General features: G+C 36.8%; 1 protein-coding gene across 1 annotated transcript; it reads left to right on the forward strand.

The window, feature by feature from the left end:
- Positions 1 to 3,860: 3,860 nt before the first annotated feature.
- LOC135690134 (glutathione S-transferase 1) lies at positions 3,861 to 7,654 on the forward strand. Its single transcript, XM_065207610.2, has 5 exons — positions 3,861 to 4,101; positions 4,643 to 4,741; positions 5,416 to 5,531; positions 6,799 to 6,900; positions 7,415 to 7,654. The coding sequence occupies exons 1-5, from the start codon at positions 3,966 to 3,968 to the stop codon at positions 7,571 to 7,573; spliced, it is 612 nt and encodes a 203-aa protein (XP_065063682.1). The 5' UTR covers positions 3,861 to 3,965; the 3' UTR covers positions 7,574 to 7,654.
- Positions 7,655 to 10,493: the final 2,839 nt, after the last annotated feature.

Here is a 10,493-nt window from a genome sequence, read left to right on the forward strand (position 1 = left end):
CAGATACCACAAAGCAAACACAACGCTGGCGTTCTTTCAATCTTGATAATTGTTCGCTAAATAAACAAGATTACAAAATAGTTGATAAAATTATACATAATTAATTAACGAGTTCTAAATGTAATGCAACTAAATGAAAATAACAACGTGAAGAATAAGCAACATAAACAGTAACAGGTTAACCGAAATTAATTTCAACTTATTATTTGTTTGACCTCGTAGCATTATCTAAGCAACAGGCTTATTCACAGCTAAATACTACGCCGAAAACGGTTTCTTCTTTTGCTTTCAACTCGTACGAACTACTATCGATGCTGTTCTCTTTCTCTCTCTGGGTAAAACACGCCCAAAGTTTATATAGGGCTATGATTACAAATCCTCGAAGACACGCTTATAACGAGAAGAAATGTTACGTGTCCCCAAGAACATGCCTAAACAATGCTAAACATATCTAATTATAACAGGGTCAAAAGTCCAAAATAGTTCTACGTAAACAACAACAAATAAAATAAGATTAAAAACAATCTGTTTTCTACAATCATGTGTGTTTTGTGACTATTGTTTTGTGAGTAAATTGTTCAAATTATTACGTTACAGGCGCATGCACTTGCCTCTTTCTCAAACAGGATAGCCTTGATTTTAAATTTAGCATAATTTTTGTTAACCTAGCATAATTTTATCACAATTCTGGCATAATTCCAAAATTAAGATCTGGTCCTCAGGCACTCAGAATAGGTAAAATAAAAAAATTGCAAAAAGTTTTGTACATTTGAAATGCAAATAACTAATAAATCCGTTTTTTACCAACATTGAAAGCCACTAATTATTTACAAGCTACTAAATCGAAAGCTACTAAATCGCATCAGTCGACTCTAGAATAGCAAATTGTTGTTCAAAATATAATTTCAAATTTCATTTCATTAAGCAACATTCTTAAGGTATATATTAAAGATTATTAACTTCAACTTATCTATTGTCATAAACATAATGAAAGAATGGAATCATAAGAGAATGTTCGTGAAGTGTTGCCTAGGACACTGAGTTAAACTTGTACACCATAGCCTAATAGAGTACCGAAGAAGTGTGACGTCGTCAAATATATATTTTTAGAATTTCTTGAATTTAGCCACATAATCTGAAAGAACGGCATAAAATACCTCTCAATGTGCAAAATTAGCTAGATATGTTCCAAATTGGGCGAGATATGACCAATAGAAGATTTGAAGTTTGCTAACGGATTTCTGTTATTCTGGTGCTAATGTGGCCATATCTCAGCCAATTCGTAATACCTTTAACTGATTTTGCAGATTTAGAGGTATTTCGTGGTGCTCTTTTAGGTTCTGGGATCAAAATTCACAAATTTTAAAAATATATTTTTATGACGTCATCAATTTGTAAAATGGATGATTTAAACCGTGAGATATACTGAGAAGACTGAAACTTTACAGAATGACGATTTCTTGTGAGCGGCTATACTTTTCTTTCCATTTCCATCAACTAACATTTCCAAGGCTAAACTTTAATCCAAACAGCTAGCATGAACGACGACGGTTCTCCGCGAACTCTAATACTTAAAACAATCCAATGAAACATATAACGAGGCACAGCGCAGTCTTTCTCAAGCACTGCCTGTCCTAAATCCAAACTGGGCCGCTAGAGCTTTCACAAGCCTCTTGGGCGAAACGGTAAGCTACCTTCTGGTGTTTAGCCTTACACCAGGGCCGCCGAACGCAGTTTTGAACAGGGGGGGGGGGGGCAAAACGAATAAAAAGGGCACAAATATTCTTTTCCGAAACGTTAGTAAGTGCCAAAAATGGTACAGACTTCACAGTAATTTAGACAATTATAAAAATTATGACACACGTTGGACATAATAATGATATTAATTTTCTTACTTTCATATTTAAACAATTTAGTCCCCCTTTGTATTCGCACCATCCCCACTTAAACACTAATTCGTTCGCCTCCATGGAATTTTTTCTTAAAAGCTAAAAAATTTTATGGTTAAGTCATCTTCATGCAATCGGCTGAAGGTGCGGGAACATTCTTCACTGTCATGGCAAATTTAATTTCCAACATTGATTAGGTTTATCTTGTCAGTTTTATGAACGAAGCAAGTTTTTAACTCTCCTTAAAGTTGATCACGGGGGGCTCAGTCTGTTCGTAAAACGTATTACATGTGAGTTCCGAAAAACTCGAAAAAAGCTAGAATTCTAGAACATAGAATCTTGAAAACTGGGTTGCATTCTTAATCAGTCAGAGGAAACACAAAAAGGGCAGGAATTTACTGACATGATGTTGCAGATAACTTTCTAGATAAATCAATTGCATATTGAAGTACAACAAATTTTGCAGTACGTCTAGTCTTGTATATTGCTCTAATCCTAGATAAGAAATTAAAGTCTTTGTTAGCATGTACTCATTGCAGGGACACAACTTTTTCATTTCTTCATAAAAAGCATTGAACACAATGTTGTGAAGCAAGCAATATGTTGCAGTTATAGTTTTACAGATGTCTGATCTTGTAAATATATATGTCAAGAACCACAAGAGATTGATGTTGAAATCAAATTTAGTGAACTCTGCTTTTTAACTTGCCTAGTCATAAGTTTAAGAAAAATAATGGTTCTAACATGAATTGGTATCAAAAATTCCTGCTCAAGCTTGAATATTCTCAGTGAAAAGAGTTTCACAATTTTGGCAAAGTCACAGAATAGGGTACATTTTACGCATCCCAGAATCAGAGATAGGGCTCCAGTTTCTACTTTCAAGAACACACACGATATACATTGGACCAACTGACTGTGCCCGCCGGGGACTTCACCGGACCTTTCACTAATGCGTTTGTTGCTGAAGACATAAAGCTCTCCTCGAATCTCTCCGAATCTAACTAACTACGTATATTTATATGTACAAGGAAATTATCAGAAAAGCATGACTAAGCATAAAATGTTGCTAATAATAGACTACGAGATAATTCTAGAAACAGACGAATACGCAATATGATGTAATCCTAATAAGGGGTAATCCTACAACAATATAATGGAATGCAGTGTAACGCTGCGTGGTGCTGTGTCGCGAAAACAGAACATTCGAGACACCAGAGGGATTTCCCAACAATCTTCGTAAATAGCTACGTACACTTCTCTATTACAACTTTGCAGATTAGGCACTTCTTGAATGTTTTTTACCTAATACCTCTTATAGTAAATGAAAGGATACCAAACGAATAAATGTCTACCTAATCCCAACCTTATCCCCACCCTTCTAAAAAATTAATCTAACTTGACACGAACAAACCCGATGTTTAAAGGTTTGTTGTGTACTTACGTCAGTGCCAGATTGCAGTATAAATTTTGAAAATGGCTTTAAAAAGGCAAACATTTTACAACATACTAAATCTTTGTGTCCTACACTCTTCACAGTCACAACATTGCACAATATATCTACACATTTGCCCATATTTTATTTGTTCTTGCACAAACAAAACTGTGTGAAAAACTGCCCCATTCTGCAGAATTTTGTTGCTGTTTTCCTAAACAGTTGTTCAAACCTGCACTCAAGTTTATTAAATTAGCCACAAAAAAATGAAACGAAGTAGTCAACCCAAAACAATAATAAAAGGAAATCTACCATTCAAAGTTATTGCAAAGCCCAAATTCCCCTCCCTGTGGGGGGGGGGGAAGGCCCGTGAACTTACTGGTTTTTCTGGTTTTTCATAAAGCGAGCCGACATCTTACGGGTTTTTTTAACTATTGTTATGAACGACAATAAGGACACAATGGTGAGGCAACCCCTGGAAATCTGCAGTGTCATTTTGACGCAGCTGTTTCTTTGACCTTTGTCTTCTGTCTATTTTGAGACGGCGCAGCGAAAAGGCAAAGTCACTCCTGCAAAGACGTTGCTGTTGGCGGATCATATTTCTCTCCAGTGTTTCCATCTAAACCTTGCTACCACTTCTCATCATGCCTAAGTTCGTGTTGTACTACTTTGATTTAGCAGGAAGAGCTGAGATTTCAAGGCTGCTTTTTCACCATGCAGGTGTCGAATTTGAAGACCACAGATTCAAGAAAGACGAGTGGGCGGAAATGAAGAAAAACCGTAAGAAAAACCAATATAACTATTTTTTATCGTTCGAAATCGATATATTTGCCCTGGCATTTCACCGAAACACATTTCATTTTTACGATACTGTTGTTTTGCATGGGAGCAATTCAGGGTCGAACGACCGTAGACCCTAGCAAACAAAAAGTGCTGCGTCATGCTCACAAGAGAAGTGGGCGTTGCAAACTTCTGCTCCAACTGTATTTTCATCAACAAAAATGGTGGCTGCAACCATGGGTGTAGCATGTCTTCTACGCCCATGGTCGCGGCCAACTTTTTTTGTTGATGAGAAATTACAGTTGGAGCAGAAGTTTGCAACGCCCACTTCTCTTGTGAGCATGACGCTGCACTTTTTGTTTTGCTACGAAAGGTTGACGCTTTTCTTTCAATGCAAAGGTCTTTGTTTGGAAGTTGCCGGGGGTCGGACAGATTAGGAAGTAGAAAGCCAAGAAAATGGAGGGCAATAAAATCAAAGACAATATTGATATGATGAGGGATGTTTTGAAAGTTTATTGACTCAAGTGATTTCTCTTTTTAGAAAAACTGTTCCCGTTTGGCCAATGCCCATCACTGGAGGTAGATGGTGAAGTGATTGCACAGTCAGCTACTATTGCGAGATATCTTGCAAATGAATTTGGTAGGTACAACAACAAATTTTCCCGTGCCCAGTCAGGGGGGGGGGGCTTTCTTGGTGGACAGAAACACATTTGGAAATGAATTTTCCGTTTTTGTGAGGGGGGGGGGGGTGTTAAAGCCAATATTCTCCTGAAAATTCCGACAAAGTAGCACGATTTTTGAAATTTCCTGAAACTCCAATAGAACAAGCTAGAAAATACACTCCGAGGCAACAAAACTGTTAATACTACTACTTGCAACTGCACTCATTTTTACAATAAAACCAAACTCGGGAAACTTTACCTTGCAGCGTCAACAAACCAAAATTTCATTAAATTCAATTCTTGAAGTACATGTAACTCATAAACTTTGCAAAATATTTGAAAAAATTAATTATGAAAAGTTGATGATCAAACGTTTGAATTCCACTCACTTCAATGGGGTCTGCAATCAAGTACACAATATAAGGAGATTGCAAGTTTTGCCTGGAGAGGCCTTTCGAAAAAAAATCTGCGTGAAAGCATCCTTTGAAAAAGAAGCCTCGTTACTCTGAGAGTGCTTCCCTCAAACAACAGAAAATCAGAACCACTCGTATTTATTAACTAGCACGTAAGCCCACCTTTCCCTCTCTCAGAATAAAGCAAAAGCTATGTTTTTGATGAAATTTTGGCACTTATTTTGCTACAAATCTTTCAGGCCTAAATGGCAAGACAAACATGGAGAAGGCAAAAAATGATATGATATTTGATGGTTTGCGTGATGTCGGCCAGAAGTTGATCAATGCCATGAAGCAAAAAGATGAAGAGACAAAGGTATTGTATTACAAAACCCTTTTACTGTCAAAGTTTACAGCATAATGCATTTTTCATAAACTCTGTTTCTACCATTTTGGAGAAAGTGGCCGTTTTTGAGATCCTGGCTGCGCCAACAGCCCTGCGAAAAAAAATCTTACAAATACCAGGCGTGCTAAAACTTTTCCAGTTTTGAATTAGATAGAGCTATTTTTTAAGTGCACCCTAAACGATAAAATGGCTGCTTCTTTTGTGCGCCATCGCCATGCCCCGCATACTGGTTTCTACAGTTGGTTTCGGTTAGTGCTTTTTCCAATAGCGTGTGTTAATCTACCGGGGGCCTGAAATTCGTAGAGTTAAAGGCACAGGGCCCTGTGACTTCTGGTCAAGTAGCAACATAGGTAAAGCATAGAAGAAAGAAGGGTGAAGAATTTTAGCAATGCAGATTACATTGATTGAAAAGCAAGATATCGATATATAGAGAGAATGAGAAAACTTTTTGGTTGCAATTAGATAGGAATCAGGGTAAAGGTTCAAGATATACCTTTCCTTTGCCAAGCAGTAGATGGGCTAAGTGATGAAGTCATTATAATCTATCTTTGGTGATTTTTTGTTTTGACCTTTAAGACCACTATAAAATTCTTCAATGTAGAAACTTAATGGTTAAATCTCTTTCAAATGGGTTGAGATACTAAAGTTTCCATCGGGGTAGTTATTCATGCTGATATTGGTATGAAATTCTATATCCATTAGAACGAGCCTCAGGTTTACTTGGAACCAAATAGGTGTGAAAATTGGGATTGATTTCCAGAGACCTAAATTACTGAATTGTATATTTTTGAAACTGTATATTTTTGAGAGGGTGAAAGATACAAGATTCCCAACTGACAGAAAATGTTATAACTTTTTCATTAAAGTTGTGCTAAGTCATTACTTACAGAACCTATGCGCTAAACGGTTCGGTCGTTTCATTCGTGATCGAGAGAACTCTCGGTTTTAGCGTTGGGTAATATCATTGTTTGATATAAATAAGAATTGAAATTAAGACTAAGAATTTCCGATTTCTTACAAATTTCTATGACTAAAACTCCTACCTCCTTGCCCTTTTCGCAACATTCCGACGTCATAACCTTTGCCAATTCATATCCCCTCCAACTTTGAAATTCTTCCAACTTTCGACGTCCCTGAAGAGAATTCATTATTCGTAGCTCATCGTAGGAGTACGGGCTTGTAGCTCCTAGTCGGGAAGAATTCTGTTGCATTCATTCAGTACCTTTTTCTATAACAGGAAGCAATGAAAAAGGACTTCTGGGAAAATCAAGTGCAAGTGGACTTCAAGTTATTTGAAGAGAGATTCGCCCCACAGAATGGGTTCTTCACTGGTGATTCAGTAAGTGATATTTTATAATAATCTTTTATATTAAATATCTATTTACGTAATCTTCTGTTAACGTTATTGATCATTGCTCTCCAAATAGAAATTTCTTTTTTCTTTTCATCTTCTGTTTCGTCGACTTTTGAAAATGGCAGTCACCCTGTACTCAGTAGCGGCGCCACGGGGGAGAGCGGGGGACACGTCTCTCCCTGTTCTTGGCCGCACCACTTTTGTATTTCGTCTGAATTAAATGAGAAAAATTTTAGTGATGTAATCCAATGATTTTAAAACTGCTTTTACGAAATCAAAATTTAGTCATGGGCATTCCTTTCAGGGTAAAGTTGGCATTTTTTGGTAAAAGCACGTTTTATGGCGTCAAAAAGGGCATGGCGAAAATATTTGTTTATATCAACCACCCCTTCCCCCCTCCCAACCCTTCTTTTCCCTTCAGAGCCTTTTGGCTGGCGCCGCCACTGCCTATACTGAAATAGTGGTATCATGAATTCACGGTTTTTTTCTTTTCTTACAGGTTGCCCTGGCCGATATTGCATTCTTCGGGCTTTTGAGCTTCTGGGAAGAAATGTTTCATCAAAAACCCTACGAGAATTTCCCAAAGCTGAAAGCCCTTCACGACAGAGTGGCAGCGTTGCCGAACATCAAGAAATACCTGGATTCGCGCAAAAAATAAGATATTGAATGAAGAAAGTTCTTGCTGTATGATATGTGATTTTACGAAAGTTCATATGAATCTTTTTAGAAAAACATCAAATTGTTCTTTTCTTCTTGCGAAACACATTTCTGTGTAGATAAGCAAGTTACATTATAACCCCTTTTTCCTATCTTCTCCTTAATGTAAACTGAAATAACATCCTCTGGATAGCCGTTCTCCAGAAAGATCTTAGTTTTTTCAAGTTCCGAGTCGAGTTTAGACTTGGAACAAATCATCAGTGCCCTATGTGTAAGCGTTTTGATGAGGCTCATTTTTCTTTGTTTTGGGCAAAACGAACTCTATCGAGTGTATAACCCCGAAAATGTGGGTTTACGGTATACACTAGTGAGAAATCCAGTGCCAGATTTTTCAACCAAAACATCTAGAAATGGCAAGGAGTTATTTTCTTCCTTTTCAAATGTAAACTGTAGGGCTGGGTGAAGGCCGTTAAGGCGTTTTAGAAAGTATCACACTCAGCCTCTGTTTTGAAAATAGTTTATTTGTCATCTACGTATCGAAAATAGACACTTGCTTTCGGTTGCAGTCAAACTATGTTTCATTTGGTCACCTATTCTTGCTATATTCTAAATGATTGCTACATTCAGATACAACTTAACTATAATTCAAAGATAATATAAGCAAGGTGATTCAAGATACAAAGTATAAACAGGGGAAAACTTCTTACATTAAAATTCCTATGCATACAAGGAAATGTAGCTAAAAAAATTACATTTAAATTTGACCTTACATGAATAACGGAAAACTCAATCTTTTGCTTCAAAAAGTCAAGTGACATACCGAGGTGGCTGTTCTCTTTGGGGATGAGTTTTGTTTCTAATACTAGACGGAACATGCTGTTTATTCTATCCTCCAATCTTTGGGTAGTGCATCCTACGTAGCCACAATCACACTGGCACGTAAATTCATATATAACGGAACTCTTTTGGGTGGTTGGAACGCAATCCTTTTGAATGGATGGAAGGTACTTTTTTGTGCTGTAGAGAGAACAGCTACCTCGGTCTTGCAGATTCAAAAGTACAACTAAAACTTTCGATTCTGCTATCGGGCAGCATTTACTGAAAAACCAAGATTGTGCAAAAAATTATAATGGGATTTTTGGTAAAGCCCGATCGCCGTTCCATTTGCAGTTTTGGAATCTATCTACATAAGCACGACATGTCCACCCAACTTTCTTGAGATCGACTTTCTAATTTTTCCAAACTGGATTGAAACATGGGGGGGGGGGTGATGGTGGATAGGGGTTGCTAGATTTTTCTCTGAGATCATTCTGATGGTCAGTTACGGTTCTTTTCAGATCTTAGCTAACATAGACTATGGTGTGTTGGATCATCAGCTCCGTAAATGGTGAGAAACCAAAATGAGTATGATCAATAAAGCACAAGGAGTTTTACAATAGTAAGTGGCGCTGCAGCCACTACACGTTAACTTGTAAATAACGTTAGAGCAGAAAAGGGGAGTGTGACGATCTTTAAAGATAAATAAATTAGAGACTGGTTTAGGTGATCTGAAAACGAATTTCAGCTGAGCATCAGGGTAGCATTTCTTCATAAGCTTAGTAATGTTTTTCTTAATGCAAAGGCTATAGTTTCCTAAAAAGGGAAAAATAAACAAGAAAGGCTGTTTGCTACTGTCAAGGTTGAAAATTTTAGTAGTAGGTTTAAACTGTTTGTCAAGAAAGACACGGATTAACTTATCAACCAAGGATTTAGGAAAACAGTTGTTACTGAGGATGGTTTTAAATTCCACAGAGTTCAATGTGAAAATTTTCATACGAAGAGCAAATACGAAAAGCGCGTAAATACGAACGTTAACAAGATTAAATTTAGAATTAATAAGAGACAAACTAGCAAAATCAGTGAAAAGTCTAGCAAATGTTTCTTTGCGGTAGAGACCAGTAAATACTCCTACCCATTTAGACTTATCTCAATTTCTCTTCTATATATTTTTAATTCAATACCTTCTTTACCTAACAGGCCGCAGGGAAAATACTGGATTGAATGAAATTCAATCACGTTTCATATGTGATAGGATACGCCTTTTTCGGTGCCCCTTAGGCCTTTGTTTTTATTTGGCCCATTTGCGTTCAGATGCATTTTGCTTCCGTTCCTTAGGCTGTATTGAAGGCGTTTAGCAATAAATATATCTTCCATAAATGCAGGATTAAGGTTATTATGTGTCTTATATATATCGGTCATAAGAAGCTGTAAATTCTTTGTGTGAATTTTTACAGCATCATCCTTTTCTAAAAGTGTTGTAAAATCAGATTTTCATCTGATTTTCAGGCGATTTGTAATGCCATCTCATGGAGGTGATTTATTTAATTATTAAAGCGTCTCTCACAGAACATCCATATAAAAGGACAGTAGTTGAACTGGGAAAGGATGAAAGCCTTCAGAACTTGTTTTAGTTTTACAGTATCCATGTACTTGGCGATACGGGATAGAGCATGTAACTTTTGTTTAGCTCTTTTGTATAAGGATGTTACTTGCGTTTTGAAGAATAACGTGTTATCTATTATATTACCCAGTAATTTTTGTTCTAAACTCTCAGCAATTACTTCGTTGTCAATTCTTATCGATAGGTTGGTATTCTTTATACTGCTGAAAAACATCAGGTGGCATTTATCTCCATTTAATTTCATGTAATTGTCCCAGAACCATTTAGAAAAAAAGGTAATATCATTTTCTAACTTCCTAATTATTACATTGTGCATATGATCACTGAAATATATAGTTGCGTCATCCGCATAGTTAGAAATCATACTGTCAGACACAAATATAAAAAAATTATTAATGTAGATGTTGAAAGGAAAGGTCCTAGGACAGAACCCTGAGGCACTCCATGGTTTATATTCTTCCATTCACTAGAAGATCCATAA

Source organism: Rhopilema esculentum, chromosome 5, assembly GCF_057945365.1.
Source record: "Rhopilema esculentum isolate cy_ngs chromosome 5, ASM5794536v1, whole genome shotgun sequence".
Lineage (NCBI taxonomy): Eukaryota > Metazoa > Cnidaria > Scyphozoa > Rhizostomeae > Rhizostomatidae > Rhopilema > Rhopilema esculentum.